The sequence below is a fragment of the Vulpes lagopus genome, chromosome 3 (assembly GCF_018345385.1).
Source record: "Vulpes lagopus strain Blue_001 chromosome 3, ASM1834538v1, whole genome shotgun sequence".
NCBI classification, from domain to species: Eukaryota; Metazoa; Chordata; class Mammalia; order Carnivora; family Canidae; genus Vulpes; species Vulpes lagopus.
Genome location: NC_054826.1, coordinates 51,596,111 through 51,615,368, shown reverse-complemented (window position 1 = coordinate 51,615,368; position 19,258 = coordinate 51,596,111). Strand labels below are relative to the sequence as shown.

General features: G+C 48.7%; 1 protein-coding gene across 3 annotated transcripts in view; it reads right to left on the bottom strand.

Moving 5' to 3' along the window:
- CDHR2 (cadherin related family member 2) overlaps positions 1-13,025 on the bottom strand; it is a 35,603-nt gene extending 22,578 nt beyond the window's left edge. Inside the window, exons 1-4 of one of the 3 annotated variants that reach the window (XM_041750238.1) lie at positions 12,895-13,014; positions 9,044-9,191; positions 3,438-3,494; positions 3,102-3,173 (exon numbers count right to left, since the gene is read on the bottom strand). In XM_041750238.1, the coding sequence (XP_041606172.1) occupies positions 3,102-3,173; positions 3,438-3,489 (124 nt within the window). In that variant the 5' untranslated portion in view covers positions 3,490-3,494; positions 9,044-9,191; positions 12,895-13,014. Of the gene's footprint in view, positions 1-3,101; positions 3,174-3,437; positions 3,495-9,043; positions 9,192-12,894 lie in introns of all 3 variants that reach the window. The other 2 variants (XM_041750237.1, XM_041750236.1) reach the window with 2 other exon arrangements.
- Between the last annotated feature and the right edge of the window lie 6,233 nt (positions 13,026-19,258).

Here is a 19,258-nt window from a genome sequence, read left to right as displayed (position 1 = left end):
TATTGTACAGTGTTAGTGTCAGGAAAAGAGGTCTTGTGTCAGGGAGAAAGGACAGGGAGTGACCAAAGGGACGAGAGAGGGGACCTGGGGGTGTTTGCAGCACCCTAACTCCTGATCAGTGATAGTTATCTGTGAGTCAATGCACTTTTCTGCACATATATTATACCTCAAAATAGAAAGTCTAAATGACAAAGTTTTAAAAAATCTGACTGAAAATGCTTTCCCGTTGTAAAAGAGCTGTAGAATTTATCTCAGGTAGAAGAAAATCACCCTTTGGTTTATGAAAGGACCCCCCACCAAAAGAGAGCCCAGAGAGGAGTCTGTGGTTATAAAAGATCCTTTGGTCTGGACCAGGGAGGGAGGGGGCGCTGTTCTAAGCAATGAAGTGGGGATGCCTGGGTGGCTCAATGGTTGAGCACCTGCCTTTGGCTCAGGGTGTGGTCCTGGAGTCTCCGGATCGAGTCCCGCATGGGGCTCCCTGCATGGAGCCTGCTTCTCCCTCTGCCTATGTCTCTGTCTCTCTCTTTCTGTGTCTGTCATGAATAAGTAAATAAATCTTTTAAAAAATAATAAATAAAATAAACAATGAAGTAATCAGTTTTCTGTTTCCCGGGGGTTGCAGAGGGCAGCATGTGTCAGAGCCCCAGGGCTGGGGAGGTGAGGAGACATGCAGGGGTTGGGTGACCTGACCAGGCCCAGAGTGGACACTCTCCAGTGACAACAGTGAGTATGGCTTCCTGACTCATGCTACCATCTCCTCCCTTCTCCTCAGATCTTCAATAAAGCCTGGAGCTGGCTGGATGGCACCAGGGACTGGCCAGGGAGAGGGAGGAAAGAACAAAGGGTGAACCTCAACCTTGAAAAAAACATCCACAGGAGGAGCCTCTGAAACTAGTATGAGAACTCAAGCTGTTTTATTTAGATATCAAAGGCTTACCCCGGAGAATGAGATCTTGAGGGCATTGAGTTATAATATTTGTGACATTCGTTTGACCTTTGTGTGTGTGTTTTATCTATGACCAAACAGCTATGAAAATATATGTAAATATCATTAACATATATACATTACTTCTCTTTTGGACAAAGAACATTTATAGATACCAAATAGTTTGACTTCAGCCCAGTCTTCCAGGGTGCTCATCTCAGTGTAATGAGACCATCACCTCCCTCATCCTGGGCATTAAATCTTTATTAATATAACCCTAAACAGATTTTGCTGTCCTGGCAACCACACCCAAATGTATGTGGTCTTTGTGCCTACAAAGTCCATCCCCCATCCTTTCCTCACATACTCCAGTCTGGGATTCTGAATCCCAGGGCCAACTCTGGGTTTCACCGTCTTTGATTCAGTCTCTTGTGTCTTCTGGTAGCTTTAGCTATCTGAGATCCTAATTCCGATGCTACGACAAAGACTGTGGATTGTCCCCTAATATTCACACCCTTCCTTTCTCTCAGAGCCAGAGAACTTCAGATTTTGAGCTGGGCACATGGCCAACCAAAATAAAGACCTCATTTCCCAGGTCTCCTTGCAGCTAGGTGTGGATAGGTGGCTAAGTTCTGGCCAATGAGAAGTGAGCGAAAAGAGCAGTGTGTAAAATCTGGAGCCTATCATTACGAGAAAGGGCCGAGCCTGAGGGGCCCCTTCCTCTCTAGCTGGCTGGAATAGGGTGTGACATGAGCCTTCTCGGATCACGTGGATGAGGGCCACAGCCTAGGGAAGGGCAGAGCCTGGAGATGGAAGGAGAATGCCAGACACCAAAAGTGTAGAGCAGGGAACAGTCTAATGGAACAGCCCCAGAGAGCCCTGGACTTGTTGATACAGATGGCTATATGAGAGAATGATCAGCCTTGGCCTTGTTTACACCTTTGTTATTTGGGGTCTGTAATGCTCAGCCAAGCCTGTATCCCAATGAATAGAGTCTTTTTTTTTTTTTTTTTCTTTAGAGTCATCTTTTGTTTCGGCCTGCTAAGAATTAGGAATTCAGTCCCTGTGGCTTCCAACAAAACGATGTTTCCCAAATCTCATTCCCTTTTGTACACTGCCACAATCTTTACCATATCCAGTGTCTCATTATTTATGATCCTTCTTTTAATTGACTTATCGTTTCATGTAAATCCCTTTATTTTAAAAGCAAGTTTTAGGAGTACCTGGGTGGGTCAGTCACTTAAACATCTGACTCTTGGTTTCAGCTCAGGTCATGATCTCAGGTTAGCAGATCAAACACCACTTTGGGCTCTGCATTCGGTGTAGAGTCTGCTTGAGGTTCTTTCTCTCCCTCTCCCCACTTGCATTCTCCTTCTCTCTCTCTCCTTCTCTCTCTCTCAAATAAATAAATAAATCTTTCTTTAAAAATAAAATAAAATAAAAGCAAGCTTTAGATTGTGGCTGTAAATAGAAATCCATTTCACTTGCCATAGATAGAAAGTAGCTCTATAAACAAAGGCAATTAAAGTAAAGCACTGGGGGGCAGCCCCGGTGGCTCAGCGGTTTAGTGCTGCCTGCAGCCCAGGGTGTGATCCTCGAGACCCAGGATCGAGTCCCACGTTGGGCTCCCTGCATGGAGCCTGCTTCTCCCTCTGCCTGTGTATCTACCTCTCTTTCTCTGTGTGTCTCTCACGAATAAATAAATAAAATCTTTAAAATAAATTTAAAATAAATAAATAAATAAATAAAGTGAAGCACTGTTATTAACTTCTGGCAAGAAGTGTGTAAAAGTCTTTGAGCCAGAAACCTGCTCCCTGTTTAGAGGGGAGAAAAGCAGGGGGTGGAGGAAATTTAGCAAGTGTGAGAGGTGGAAGAGAAAGCATGGTCTCAGGTGGATCCTCTCTCCTCGGGGTATCAGAAACACCAGTAAGAGATGGGATGGGTAACAGAAGGAATGTTCTCATGGGGTATCTTGGTTACTTGACACTGTGTGAGGGCCTTGACACAAAAGCTGAAGAGGAGAAAACAAACTTCTAGAAAAAACTCCCTTCAGGCCACCTTTGCCCCATGATGAGCCATAGAAATGCAAGGATGGGAAGCCAGCCCATAAGGGAGTCCCTGGGGCCCTCTTTGGGTAGGGGCTTGGCACAGTCTGTGCACAGGGATGGTTACTCACCCACTGGTAGGTCCTCAGGCAAATTCACTCTCGTCATGTTTCCAGAGAATGTCGGGGCCACATTGGCTTCCACTGTAGGAACATAGACCACTGGAACACCTAGATGCCCCTGCAAAGCTTACTCCCCACCTACCCTAATGGGAGCCCACACCAGTCCCAACCTTCAGCCTAGCTCACCCGCCTGGGGTCCTCCCTAGACCTCCCCAGGGCAGCCAAGCATGGAGCTGGGTCATGGGAACTGGGGGTTTGCTAATGAAGCAGTGCCCCTCTCTTCTGGAGGGCCTGCCAAGGATCTCCACATTAGTACCACTCTGGTAGGGGAGGGGAGGCACCCACCAGATACCACGAGGGTAAGAAGCAGGAGGCAGGATAGCCACGGCCACGCCATTATGTCTGAAAAGACCAAGGGAAGACGCATCAGGAAAGGAGGCAACTATACTTAGGCCTCCCTCCCTTTGGTGGGAGGGTCTGAGCCAGGCTTGCCCACCACTACCCTTCCAGGGCCCCTATCACCCGCTGCCACTCTCCAGATGTTCCAGGGTGGAGGAATCAAGTTAGAGGGGGAACCCAGAGGGGTGGGCAGGGTAGCTGAGCCTGGTCTAGAATTCCAGCTTGAGAATGACCCAAACTTGGCTCTAGAATTCAGGGTCCTTGTGTAGCAGGTACTGCTCTAAGCATGTTATATGCATAATCTTGATATCCCTGCAACTATGAGGTAGCTGAGAGAAGAAAGGGCTTTCCTGAGGCACACAGGGAATCTATGACAAGACCGTGCTCTGAACACAAGTTTTGGATTCCAGAATTCATTCCCCCAACCATGACTCTACCCTGCCTATGTGCAGTGTCTAAGCTAATAGCATCCTTCACAATCAGGTGCCCAAAGAGGGACAGTGACTTAACCAGGACAATCCAGAGGCTCTATGGGTAGACAGGGTCCTTTGTCCTACTTGCTGACACATCTAATAGCTGCCTTTGCCACCTTTCCCAAAGTGTGCTCCATGGAACACTGGCCCTGTGAGATGCTCCACAGCAGGAGGGTTACCTGGTCAGGTCAGTTTGGGAAGGACTCCAAAGCTATGGGAGAACCAAGAGAAAATGACCCCAATCTCTGGCTGATTCCAAAAAATGGGGTCCTCCAAGGGGGAGAGAAAGAGATAGCAGAGTAAGAATGACTTCCAGAGCTGAACCTTGACAATGAAACATCAAAACCCAGAAGTCTTCTCCCTCATGCCACCTTCCCCTCCTCCCAAGTTCCTGCCTCAGGGATGTACCCATTTGCTCAGGTCACCCTTGGCTCTCCTTTTCTGGAGTGCCCTACATTTAATCTATGGTGAACCTGGCATTTCCCTCCATCCCACAGTAGCCACACTCACAGCCACCTTCCCCCATCCCCTGGCTCAGCCCCCCTCCAGGCCTCCCTCCCTTGGGTCTTTAAACCAGTTCACTTAGCCCAAGTAATCCTTCCTCAACCCCTCTGATGACCTCCCTCCTCTGTTTAAAGCCCTTTGATGGCTCCCCATTGCCTGAACCCAAACTCCATAAAAGGGCTTCCATAGACCATCCACACCTGACAGCCACCTCCCTCCCCAGCTTCATTATTTTTAAGATTTTATTTATTTATTCATGAGAGACACAGAGATAGAGAGGCAGAGACATAGAGGGATAAGCAGGCTCCTTGCAGGGAGCCCAATGCAGGACTTGATCCTGGACGCCGGGGATCACGTCCTGAGCCGAAGACAGATGCTCAACCATTAAGCCACCCAGGCATCCCCCCAGCTTCATTTCTAACTATGTCCCTCTTCACCTCTCATGCCTCTCATGGCCATAAGAGGGTTGATAATTTTAAATATCCACTGACATTTCCTGGGCACCTGCTATGTGCTGAGTACCTGGATTCATTCATTCATTCTTTTAATAGGTATTTATGCACGTCTCCTAAAGGCTAGATCTTGTTCCCAGCATTGGGCGAATAATTGCAAGCAAAAGAGCCAAGGTGCTGCCTTCACTGAGCTCAAGGCTTAGTGAATAAGACAGACCCTAGGGTGCCTGGGTGGCTCAGTTGGTTAAGTGTCTGCCTTTGGCTCTGGTCATGATCCTGGAATCCTGGGATTGAGCCCTGCATTGGGCTCAGCGGGGAATTTGCTTCCCTCTGCCCCTCACCCCACTCTTGCTCTCTCTCTCTCTCAAACAAATAAAATATTTTTTTGGGAAAAAGACAGGCTCTAAGCAAGTAAATGAAGTGCTGACTGCTTGCTGCATTCATGCTATGAAGGAAGGGAATGTGACCATTGTAGGAGCATAAAAGAGGTGCTACTTCAGGCAGTATGGCAGATAAAAAGGGCTACAAACCTTTTGACTCTACTCCCAAGAAGAGATGAAGACTATGTCTGCCCCCCTTGAATCTGGTACATTCATTACGTTTTCATTCTATTTATGAGGTTTTTAACATCTCAGGGCGCCTTGCCAACCTTCCCCAGGCAAGCTGGTTCCCAGAGATGGCAGATGACTTGCCTGCAAACACTCCTTTCCTGTACAAACCAACCAATCCAGAGCCCACACTCCAACTCCCTCCTTCATCTAACTCATACACCAAGTCAATATTCTCCCCGCCCTGAGTCACCCCAGAGCCAAGCACTGGACAACTAAGGATGACCCCTATAGCCTGCCAAAATTATTCCAACTATTCAATCCTAAGCTTGCTCCACTGCCTGACCTGCAGCCTCCTTCCCACCTTCCTTCCCATGGAAAATGCTTTAAGGCTCTGGGTCACGCTTTCTCCTCTCTCCTTCCATGTCCTGACCGAATGCTTCCCCGTGTGGCCCTACATGGCATGGCAGGCCCTCTCCTCTAATAAAAATCTTTCAATGGCCTTAGCTTTTCAATGTCATTACACAGTCATCTCCATAAATTAAAAATCCCACTGGTTTTATGATTAAGACATCTGGGCAGGCCCCATGACTGACTGATAGAATATGGCTCCAGTGATGCCGTGCCAGTTTCCAGGCTCTGGCCCCAAGATACTGGCAGTTTCCCCTTCTAGTCTCTTGGAACACTCTCTCTTGGAACTCAGCAGCCATGCTACAAGAAAGCCCCAGCAGTCTCTTGAAAAGACTCATGACCAACAGAGCCCCTGGCCAACAGCCCAACTGAGCTCCCAGTGAACAGCCAACATCCACCCACCCATGTGAGGGAGCTGTGTGCATAAACCATCCCAAAAAGGACGCTCTACCTCCCAACGAGCCATCTGGTCTAAGCCCTGCCCGAATGGTAGATTTCTAATATAATAAATGACTGTTGCTGTTTGCCAGTAAGTCTTGGGGTGGTTTGTTACACAGCAGTGAATAATGGAAATGCATAGGGCAGAGTCTCTGAGGAAGTTACATGTCTGAAGGACAAGAAAAGGACAATCTGTGAGGAGTGGAAGAGAAAGCTCCCTATTCAGCATGGAGGAATCAGCATTCATCTCCACTTGAAACACCACTAAAACGATGGTAGATTATAGAAGTTTGAAAGGAAAAAAGAAAGAATTGAAAGATGAACAACTTATCAAGCTAATGATAGTTAAAACCAGAGTAGGGGGTACCTGGGTGGTTCAGTTGGGTAAGTGTCCAACTCTTGTTTTAGGTTTGGGTCATGATCTCAGGGTTCTGGATAGAGCCCTACATCGGGCTCCCTGCCCAGTGTAGCATATGCTTGTTTCCCTCTCCCTCTGCCCCACCTGTGCTCGCTTGCTCACTTTCTCTCTCTCTCTCAAATAAATTTTAAAAATAAAGTAAATTAAATAAATTTCAATAAATAAATAAATAAATAAATAAATAAATAAATAAACAAATAACCAGAGTAGGTATGGCACCAACAGGTTCCAGCTCAAAAGCCCAGCAAGGCCAAGGATTGAAGGTTCTAGAAGTTCCTGGAAACAGAGGTGCAGGGTGGCCTAAAAGCGGGAAAATTGGTTGAAAGTTTGCATATGAAGCCATTAGACTCCCAGATACCATTCCCCCCATCCATGCAGTGAGGGAGCTGACACCCCACCTCCCCACACACTAGAAAATATACTTAGAGCCTCCTTCCTGGAGAGGCTGAATCAGAAAGATCTGTCCCCGGGGCACTAGGCCTGGTAGAGGTGGGGCACCACAGCAAAACAGGTGGCTAAGTGAAAGACTGTATACCAAATGGTGACCCTCTCAGCCCCTACCCCCATCTCCGTCCCAAAAGCACTGGGAGATGATGATAAAGCACCTCCTCCAACCACCAGAAATGAAAAACAGAGAAAATGGACCCACTCAAGAGAAAAAAACCTACAGATTCTGAAATGTGGGGCATCCATTGGGTCACATTATGACGTGGCCTCCAAAAGAAAAGGTCCCCCACAACCCAGGGACCCCACTGGACTTAGAGCCTTGTTCTTAGTCATGAACAAGGACCATCAGACATTGAAGGGAAGACAGATGCCATAGCATGCTGGAGCTGCTTATGAAAACTGTCATAGCTATAAGAATTTTACAAGCTGGTTGGCATTATATTTGTGGCTTGAAATCAGCCAGGGTGGAAGTATTTACACCATGGAAATTGGCAAATACAAAAACAAATTGTAGAAACCTGTACACCAGTGATGGACACTGAAAAATCCAAGCCAAATCAAACAAAAATAATGGGAAAAGGAAACTCAGAAGCTGATTGTTATTATAAATCTTGTAGTATTATTTAAATTTTTAAAATTCAGTACCCAGGGGGTACTTCCACTGGCTCAGTTGGTGGAGCATGAGATTCTTGATATGGGGGTTGTGAGTTGGTGCCACATGTTGGGTGTAGAGAGTACTTAAAATCTTTGAAAAAAAAATTCAGTCCCATACTACACTGCTAAAGCAAGCACTGTTATAAGGTTGCTCCAGGTTGCCCGGTCAACATGAGAGAATGGCACCTGGTCAACTAAGAACTGGGTGTGTTCTAGGAATTGGAAAGAGGAGCCCTGTGGCTGGAGCAAAGGGAGAGAAGGGCAGGGAGGGAAACAGGGATAGGGAAGCAGGCAGAGGCAGCCAGTACCTGACCCTGTAAGACTCGGTGTGGATGGTCTGCTGTATTCTAAGGAAAATAGAGGGTCATTTCGAGGTTTTAACCAGGGGAGTGACAGAGACTAAGAGGCAAGAATAGAGAGATATTTTGGAGGCAGGACATTTGAAATTCACGTAATTTAACCTCTGTGGCAACCCATTTTGCGGACAGAGAAACAGACTCAAAGGAGCTCACAGCTACAAGTGAGGGGGTCTCTCCCATGCACAGAGGGAAGAGCGCAACCTTCACCTTCTGCCAGGGCTCCAGCAGGAAGGGAAAACCCCAGTTCAGCTGTGAACCCCAAACCTTCAAAATATTTGTCCTTTCTGACCTGGTAACCCAACAAACCTAAAATAAGGAAGCTATTTCAGCAGCAAATTGCTCATCACGAGTGGTTATTTATGATCATGGAAAATGGAAATAACTAAGCGTGGAAACACCAAGGAATGGTCAAGAAAGATGTCACCAACATCTCAATGGAATACCTCAGTGGACTGCCTAAGTGGTGGCTGTTAAGCCTTATGGCAGTGAGCACCAATGCTACCACATAAGGAAGATCTACTCCGCGCCAGACACTGAGCTGGGCACTACTCGACACGAGAACACTCACGATAGGCACCGCTATATCCACTTTACATATGGGGAAACTAAAGGTCAGAGATGCAAATTGCTTATAGACCCTCAAGAGAAGCAACAGAGGCTCTCTGGGCAATTCCCGCCCTCCTCTGAGCCCATTTCCTCATTTGTAAGATGGGACTGACAACCCTAAGGAGTCATAAGGGGTTGGAGGAATGAATGGGAATAGACCGTGCCAGCTCACCACTCAGCACACAGAAGGTGCTCAGCAAATGCAAATCCCTTCCTTCTGCCTATTGTGGGGTCATCTTCACCTTATGACTGCTACTCCCAGTCCTCCGTGAGAAACAGGTGGCCGTGCTGTGGAAGGTGCTGGCTTGATGTGGCTGAGGTCAAATGTAGTGACTGAGGCAGTCCTGGAGCTGGTCATGGAGGTGGGTTGGAACCAGGACATCAGTTTGCCTGGGGGTAGGGATGACAGTGGGGATGGAAGCCATGATGGTGGTGGTGGTGATGAGGTCGGGACAGATGCACTTGTAACATTTGTGATGATGAGGGTGGAGAGGCAGATGGAGCTGGTGGCAGCCCATGGGGAGAGGGGTGACAGCAGCAAGCGCGCAGGAGCCCCACAGGTGGAGTTGGACACTGGTGATGGTGGTAGGCTGCTGGCATCCACCACATGGCAAAATCCCGGGCACGTTTACACTGGCTGGATGCAGCTAGCCCTGACTTCCCCTTGCTGTGCAATCTTGGACCTCACCCCTCACCTCTTCTGTTGTCTTGCCTCCTCTCCTTCAGAGGTGACTCAGCAGCCACAGGACAATTAGTGAGTAAGTATGTAGCCACAGGCATGCAACATGTGCTTTTCACCATGACAAAGTACAATGGGGAAAAGAGGAAACTCCTGCCCTGGGGACCCACTCCTCCTAGGGAAGGATGGCAAGGATGGGCCATATGCTATGCCTGGCACTTTGTACCTGTGCCATCTACTTCAGCACATCACAATCCAGGAGCAGAAGGGACGTCGTCATCCAGTCAGTAATGAGATCAGAACCCAAAGCAGGAAGTCTGTGCTCTCTCTTTCCCAGCTTCTGGTTTTCTCTTCCTCATCAGCCAGACTTCCCCCAGGCACTGCAGGGCTCCCAAGGACAAGGTAGAGGGAGAGCACCCTTCACTGGTAGCTTCATCCTCCAGGGTCACTGAGGTCCCCTTCCTATAGCCAGCTACACTTATCGCTCGTGGAAGCTTCTTTCAACTTCCCCTCCCATTCTCAAGGGGCCTCAAGAAGCCTTCTGATCCTTACTCAGAGCAACAGTGATGACGCTCTACACCAGAGTAAGGCATACCCAAAGTCTCGCCCCTGCATCTGGTCCAGACCATCCCTCCAGAAGGGAGAGGTGGCTATCAACCTCCTTTACATCAGAGTTTCAAGGAGGATGAGGCTCCTGCCAATGTCTCCAAGCCAGCTGGGGGCAAAGTTGGATGCCGCCCCTCTGACTCCCATCCCACCCAGTCCAGTGCTCTTTCTGGACTCCACCCTGAGTTTCAAACAATCTTGGCCCCTTGTTAGAGACTTTTTACACACACGCACTCATTTGATCGTAATGAGGCCAAAGTTCTTTGGTCCAGAGTGTCATTTCTGGATTTGGTCATTTGAGAAAAATGCAAACAGGGCCCGTGTGAGCTGGAGAAGGAACAAGAATAAACCTCCCCCACTGGGCATGGCTACTCCCAAGCACAAACCTCTGCCATGGCTCTGGCTGGCTGCAGGGACACACTTCCTGCCCCTGGGCCCTGCAGGCTAAGTCCTCATGGGTCCTAGGTTTCTCTTCCCAACAAGCTGCTCCCCTTCCCCATCCTGTGGTCCAGTGGCACTAAATGCTCCTGTTCTCAGTCCACACCCTCTATTCCCCCACCCCCAGGCATTTGCATATGCTGCCCCCTGCACCCAGAACGCTTTCCCTTGCCTTCTGCATATATGCAAATTCTCTCCATCCTCTAAGGCCTGGTCAGGTGCCCTGCCACTCTTTATGCTTTGGTGGGCCCCTCTTCTGGCCTCTAAGTTCCTGGTCTCCCAGCAAGGGCAGGGGACAGAGCAATTGCAAATGAACAAGACTTGAATGGAGTTGCCTATGGTCTGGGACTGGGGAAAGGCCTTCACGGTGCCCTGGCCAATCCACCCCGGGCTTCTGCTACACCATCTGCCCAGGTCCTCTGCTACGCCAGGTAGCCTGGGCTCAAAGGAGGCAGTCTCTCCTCAGCCCCAATATCATGCAGCCACATGCAGAGGCTCTTTTTACCTCTTCCATCTCTCAGGTTGCCTTCTAAAAAATAGGACTCTATACATTCTAGAAATTCTAGCTTCCTTCCTCCCACACTTTCCTTACTTTCAAAAAGTTGCTTAGAAGAGGGGCAAAAAAGGGCACAGAGGTGAATGAGAGTACTTCTCAACCTTTGCTGGCTGCATGATACATGCAGGGCCCCCGGGAGGCCCCTCTGGCTGGAAGGAAGTTCCCCCGCCCTGGCCCTGGAAGCACTGGATCCTTGGCCTCAGTGGGAGGAGGCACCAGCCACAGGTCCCAACAGTCCAGGGCTCTCAGACTATCTCCCAGACTGGGAGTGAGGATACTAGATGTGCCCAGGGCCTCCAGAAGGACCAGAGAGGAAAGTGGCCCTCATCACCCACAGGCCACCCAAGAGCTAACTTGCCCACCACGGCCACTACCACCTCCAGCTCACCACATACTTTCACTTCTGCTCTTTACTTCTCACAGCTGTGCTCTAGCTGTAGGAATTATTGTCCCAGGGTCCAGGTGAGAAAACTGAGGCTCAGAGAAGCTCAAAGAGTGATATCCAAGAGCAAGGGACACAGTGTTAGATCCAGACTAGCTTTAAATCCAGGAGTCCCTAGGGATGCCTGGGTGGCTTAGCAGTTGAGCATCTACCTTTGGCTCAGGGCATGATCCTGAATCCCGGGATCGAGTCGCCCACATAGGGCTTCCTGCATGGAGCCTGCTTCTTCCTCTGCCTGTGTCTCTGCTGCTCTGTGTATCTCTCATGAATAAATAATTAAATCTTTAAAAATTAAAGAAAATCCAGGAATCCCTGGAGTCCCTGGGCAAGCCTTCGTCTGGGCTCCAATCGACTCCATGGGCAAATGCTGGCCCATCCAGGGAGCACTGGTGCAAGGCTGTGGACCCCAAGGGCACCGGGCTCCCTGCCATGGGGTGCCTCCAGTGTTCATCACCCTGACTGCTTCAACGGCAGACAGATAATGGAGTCAAAGGGTCCTGGTTTGCATTCCAGAATCACACTTACTCACTGTGCTCTATGGCCCCAGCACCCCACTCCCCAGGCAAGCCCTTCAGTGTCCTTGCTAAGAAACGGGGTGAGGTTAAGAACCATAGAGTCCAAAAAAAAAAAAAAAAAAGAACCATAGAGTCCACACACAGGTTTCCATCAGTTGGATCCCACTGTTCCCTGAGCCCGAGCTGGGCATCTGGTGCCCCAGCCCCGCAGTGCCTGCCTAGGCCTACCCTGCCCATGGCTCTCCGCTGAGTCTCCACCTGGCACCCAAGTCTGGAATGAGCCAGAGCTGAGGTCAAGCCCTCAGTCCTGACACTTCCTAGCGCTGGCTGAGGTGGCACTCAAATCCATGGTGGACCAGAGGTCTGGCTCTGCTTCAGGGCTCCCCAGCTCCCTTCCCATGCTGTGACCACCCTGATTCTACAGATAGGGAAACCAGGGTCCAAAAGAGCTACAGAGCCCCACAAAGCCAGGATGGAGCTAAGATCTGAACCCAAGCAGTTGAGCTAAGGGCCCCATTCTTTGTCCTTGCTCTGGGAGAAAGCCCAGTCACTCTGTCTTTACCCCCTTGAGCTTCTTGTGAGAGAGGCCCAGGCAGGCTACCGTGCTTGCCTGAGGGAACTGCCTCCCTTCTGTCCTATGAAGAAAACTCCCTGTGTCCAAATGACCCCAGGACTTGGAAGGGAGGGGAGCCATCAGAATCTGGGAATCGTACCAGCCCCACACTGAGAGGAAACAGGCCTCACTGTCAGACTGGGAAGCTGCTCCAGATCCACCCAACCCAGTACCGGCACTCCCACCCAGCTGGGTGGGACCCCCAGAGCCCACCTCAGCCCCTACAACCCCACTCGGTCCTTACCCCTGGCCAGAAGTCTCCTGAGCCCCTGCTGCAGCCAGGCTGGGCAGTCCCTACCTGTGCCCCAGAGGGGCTGTGGAGGCGGTGGATGGGCACCGGCGGGCACCTTCTGGGGCCTGTGACAGCGCAGCAGCCAGCAGACTTTGGCACCATCTCCTCCTCCTCTGAGCAATCATTAACCCTGCCAGAGACCACACCCCCCAGGATGGTAAGGATGGGACTGACTCCTCAACAGGCTCGGACCATGGTTAGTGAGGGGGCAAGAGGGCAGGACTGAGGTGACACGGAATGGGAGGCTCCGGCCACGGGAGAAAAGGCCTGGCAGAGCCTGAGCCCAGAGGACCTGCAGGAGGTGGGCAGGGTAACAGTCAGAAAGTGACACCTAGGAGCCCCATCCCCTCCTAGCTAGAAGAGGCCTCAGTGACAGGAAGCCTGTGGAGAAGGCGAGAGAGTGGTTAGGTGAGGAGAGGGATCAAACGTGGAGGCTTCAGAGGCATCTGTGAGGTTTTCAGAGAAGAGGGAGGGCAACCATGAGCTTGAATAATGCACTCTCCTGCCTATTGTTGCTAATATTCCCGTTCACTGAGCCCCTCAGGAGGTATCTCCCCTCCCCCAGAGGCTCATCCACCCCCAGGCTGGCTTTGGGTTTTTTAAAGATTTTGTTTCTTTATTTAACAGAGAGAGAGAGAGCAAGCACAAGGAGGCAGTGGCAGGCCGAGGCAGAGGGAGAAGCAGGAACCCTGCTGAGCAGGGAGGATGTGGGGCTTGAACCCAGGACCTTGGGATCATGACCTGAGCCAAAGGCACATGCTTAACTCCCTGAGCCACCCTGGCTTTAAATACCATCCAGGTGCTGTGGGCTCCCAGCAGGGTCTGAGCCCCCAGATCCCTCTCTGGCCGCTGGCCCAACCATCCCTGTGTTGATCTGGGAGAAAGAAGACCCCCAGTACGAGGTCACCAGCCATTCTTTGGTGGCCCTCTCCTCATGGGCAAGGACAGTGCCCAACTCCATAGATATAGATTAGATGTTACTATATGTCAGGCACTTTATTACGTATGTTTGTTCCCTACCCCCACTTACAACCCCCTAAATTTAAAACAGATGATCAAAGTACACATGCTTTGCGTACACCCATGTTCATAACATCCTTATTCACATTAGCTAAAACGTGGAAACAACCCAGTGTCCATTGACAGATGAATGGATGGACAAAATGTGGTGTGTACACACAATGGAGTGTTATTCAGCCTTAAAAAGGAAGGAATTTATCACACATGCCACAATGTGGATGAGCCTTGAGGTCATTATGCTGAGTGAAATAAGCCAGTCACAGAAGGACACATACTGTATAATTCTACTTACACAAGGTGTCTAAAGTAGTTGGACTCATAGGAACAGAAAGTAGAATGGTAGTTACCAGAGGGGCTGGGGGAGAGGGAGTAAGTTGTTTAATGGGGACAGAGTTGTAGTTTTGCAAGATGAAATTAGTTCTGGAAAAAAAAAATTAGTTCTGGAGATGGATGGTGGGGATGGTTTTACCACATTATAAATGTCCTTAATACTTCTGAATTGTACATTTGAAAATAGTAAAATTGTGAGTTTTATGTGTATTTTAGCACAGTTTTAAAAATGGAAAGGAAATATATGTTTCAACAAGCTTTAAAAGATGAAGAAAACAGGATGAAGGGAAAAGTATGAGAAAAACAAAAATATAGGCCTGAAGAGAATCCACAAAATATTTGAGTTCTGGTTACTGGTCAGAAGGTCATGAATTGCACTCTAAGCTTCTCAGCAGACAAAGCAAAGAAAAAAAAAACAGGATCCGTTACGTCCAGTATCCACCCACTGAATACACACACACACACACACACACACACACACAGGGGCAGGGATATGGAGGGGAGGGAGACAGAGAGCATGCCAACTGTCAGGATCTGGGAGCCAAGGTGATTTGAGTTCTGATACCCAAGGGGCATGTCCTCTTGTGTGTCTCCAAGGAACAGACACTGCAGGAGGTGGACGGCACTTGCGACGATTATTATAAGGTGATTGTTAAGGGGTGCTTGGCTGGCTTAGCATGGGGGCATGTGACTCTTTATCTCAGGGTTGTGAGTTCAAGCCCCATGTTGGGTATGGAGATTACTTAAAAATAGTAAAATCTTGGGTCACCTGGGTGGGTCAGCGGTTGAGTGTCCACTTTCAGCTCGAGAAGTGATCTCTGATCCAGGATCCTGTGAGGAACCTGCTTCTCCCTCTGCCTGTGTCTCTGCCTCTCTGTCTGTGTCTCTCATGAATAAATAAATAAAAATTTTTAAAAAATAATAAAATCTTTTAAAAGGGGTGCCTAGGTGGCTCAGTCAGTTGGGTGTCCGACTCTTGATTTCGGATCAGGTCATCAGGATCTTGGGATGGAGCTCTGCATGGGGCTCGGAGCTCAGTGTGGAGTCTGCCTGAGGTTTTCTCCCTCTGACCCTCTCCTGCTTCATGCTCTCTCTCTCTCTCTTTCTCCCTCTCTCTGTCAAAAATAAATAAAATCATTTTTAAAAAGTGGTTGTTATGAGATTGGGCTCAGGGGCCAGATGGCCAGGTTCATTGTGATGGGGTAAGTTACATCACCTCTCTAAGCCTCAGTCCCTTGTCTATAATTGTGGATAACGTATGAAATCTATCTCAAAGGTGGTGGTGAGGCTGAGGGAAGTCGTGCATTTTAAGTCCTGAGCACAGTCGTGGGATTGAGCCCTATGTTGGGCTCTGTGCTCAGCAGTGTCCGCTGGAGATTCTTTCTCTCCTTCCCCCTCTGCCTCTCCCCACGCTCATGTTATAAATAAGTAAATAAATAAATAAAAGTCATTTAAAAAATAGAGTCCCAAGCACAGTGTCCAACACAGCATAGAGTTCCAATGGATATTAGTTTTGTCATGATGTGGTGGGATCGCTGGTGATCTAACTACTGAGAAGGGCAGGCAGCTCCCCAAAAGGCTCCAGGCTCCAGGCCTCCCCAGACCAAGGGAGTCAGCCTGGTCTCTCTGCCCAGCTCCAGGTAGGGCAGACCCCAAACCGAAGCCTCTTCCCTCCCTTCCTGCTCTGACACCTGGGGCCAGCAGCTCTGAATCACTGCTCCAGTCACTACTCCAGTCGTTGCTCTAGCCTGCCAGACCTTTGGACAGCATCTGGATGATCCAGGTGTGGCCCAACGGTGCTCTGCCCGTCGCGAGTAGCACCTGTCTGCCTGCCACAATGCAGCCTGAGAAGCTCACTGAGCTCAGGGCTGTGAAAATCCAGATCTGAGTAAGCCTCAGGCCCAGGGTCAGCTTCAGGCAAAGGTAGGCTGTTAGTTATAAAGTAGGCTAAGAGGCAAGATGTGGATTCACATGACGTGGGTCCTAATCCCCTCCCTACCACTTACCAGCTGGGGGCCTTGGCCATCTGCCTGAACCTCAATGTCCTCATCTATAAAATGGGTATAACAGAAGAATCCAACTCAAGATTTGTTATAAAGATTAGTCAGGTAGGTGCAGCTCTCTCTCTCTTGAGCTCACCCACTCTCATATCTGAAGAATGTACTTTTTGCTTTCATAAACTTTCCTGCTTTTGTTACTCATCCCCTATAAAAAAATCAGGTGATACAGTAAAGCACTTAGCCCAAGAGCAAGTAACAGATGTACACATGATATAAAAATTCAGATACACACCCAGGGCTCCTTCCTAGCCACTGTTCTAAGTGTGTGGTTTTTTTAAATTTTGTCAGAAAAACTTCTCACTGCTTATCTTTGCTGGCAACCTACTGTGTGTACCCACTATGTACTCAGAAATTGATCAAGTTGAAATCAAATCCTCACTTGCCTCTGACTGGCTGGATGACATTGGGCAAGTCACTCCTCTCTGAGCTGCCCCTAGTTCATCTGCAACATGGAGGTACCATACACCTCCCCTGCCCGCCCCGCAATGTACAACTTCAGAGGTTGACCTGGAGAGCCTGAGCTGAGAGTGGCTCTTTTTTTAAAGATTTTATTTATTAAAAAAATATATTTTATTTCTTTTTTTGACAGAGAGAATGAGAGAGAGAGTACAAGTAGAGAGAGCATCAGGCAGAGGGAGAGGGAGAAGCAAGCTCTCCGCAGAGCAGGGAGCTGATGCGGGGCTCAAACCCAGGACCCTGGGATCATGACCTGAGCTGAAGGCAGATAGATGCTTAACCGGCTGAGTCACCTAGGTGCCCCTGAGAGTAGCTCTTTGCTGTGAATGTGTCCAATCCCTCAACTTCCCAGTCACCCCCTCCATGTTGCACACAGCTTAGTAGTATGCAAAATTTCTTCCTTACTCTGTTCTACAGCAAAGGGACCAGCCCAAGAACAGTCCCTTATGTCAGACACTCACCAGCCTTCAACCCTAGAAAGAATTTGGGACCCAAGAAACCAACTCCTCTCTAACCCCAGACCCCTGAGCTCCCTTCCAGGGCACACATTCCCCCTAAAGCACTCTTTCCAAGCAGCTGTTCCATCATGGCTTGCAAGCCTGTGGTGATGGGAGTTCACCTTCTCACATGGCCTCCGCTCCATGACCCCAACTATACATGTTTCATTGAGTTGAGAGCTGCCCTGACCACTTCCATCAGGTCTACCTTCTGAGAGTACTAGATCCTGCTTCCTGTCTCTGCTGTGAGACAGCTCCTCCAGAGCTTTCCCTCAGGCCCCTCCAACCATTCCCCACTACCACCCAGAGGTAGGCATAGCGGCCACGCAGACCCAGGTTCACTTTCCAGCTCTGTCCCTTTTCTGGCTGTGTGACCCAAGGAAAGCCTCTCTCTCTCTCTCTGAGCTTTAGGTTCCACATCAGGAAAATAAGGGAAAATAATCATGCGGCTGTTTCCTTTCAGTGAAGTTAGTGGAGTTCTAAGATGGAAAATAATGCCTCTGAGCCCTCTAGGAATGTGACTTGATGCCACATGGCCTTCCTGGGCCGCCTCCCCGCCACTTCGGTGTTCATTCAACAGACAGAGATTGACACTTACTTTATGCCAGGCACTGTGCTTGGTGCTGGGCACTGGCAGGATTGGAGGGGACCAGGCCTTCCTGCCCCACAGAGGGATAATCTGTATGAGAGCAGAGTAGACTAGGTAGACAAGGAAAAAGGGAAGCCCAGGCACAGGGAATAGTGTGTACAAAACCCCCTTCCAGAAAGAGCCTGACCTTTGGGGGAACTGAAAGACCAAGGCTGGAGCTCAGAGGCCATTTGTTCAGAAGATTGAGTTTCAAAATGATTGTACATTTGTACAGTGGAATACTATTCCATGATTTAGAGACATCTCTGTGTTCATGGCAGTATTATTCACAGTAGCTGAGAGACATGGAAACAACCTAACTGTCCAGATGAATGGATAAAAAAAAGATGTGGGATACATACACAGTGGGATATTAATTCAGCCACTAAAAAAAAAAAAGGAACTCCTACCATTTGTGACAACATGGATGGACCTGGATGGCATCATGCTAATAAGCCAGACACACAAATACTGTATGTATTTACTGTATGTATGTAAATACTGTATGTAAATACATTATATGTGGAATTTTTTAAAATTTTTAATTCTATGTTTTTTAAGTAAGTAATTTATTTATTTGTGTGAGAGGGAGCATAAGTGAGAGGGGCAGAGGAAGAGGGAGAGAGAAAATCTCAAGCTGGCTCCATACCAAACGCAGAACCTGACACAGGACTTGATCCTAGGAGCCTGAGATCACATCTTGAGCTGAAACCAAGAGTTGGACGCTTAACCAACTGAGCCACCCAGGTGCCCCTATATGCGGAATAAGCCCGTATATGCGGAATCTTAAAAAAAAAAAAAAAAAAAACGATGAATATGTAGAAACAGATTGTAACATGGTGGTTGCCAGGGTGCCAGGGGCTGGGGCAGGAGGGAAATTGATGTTGGTCAACGGTACAAACTTTCACTTATAAGATGAATATGTTCAGGGGAGATTTAATGTACAGCATGTGACTACAGTTAACAATACTGTATCTTATTCTTGAAAGCTGCTATGAGAGTGAGCTTTATTTAGGTTCTCTGTTAACAACAAAGTGGTAGGGGCAGCCCTGGTGGCTCAGCAGTTTAAGCGCCACCGTCAGTCCAGGGCGTGATCCTGCAGACCCAGGATCAAGTCCCACATTGGGCTCCCTGCATGGAGCCTGCTTCTTCCTCTGCCTGTGTCTCTGCCTCTCTCTGTGTGCCTCTCATGAATAAATAAATAAAGTCTTTAAAAAAACAACAACAAAATGGTAATTATGTGAGGGGAAGGATACCACAACCAAGGTTATTGTGGTAACATTTTGCAACATATACATGTATCAAATCATCATATTGTACATGTT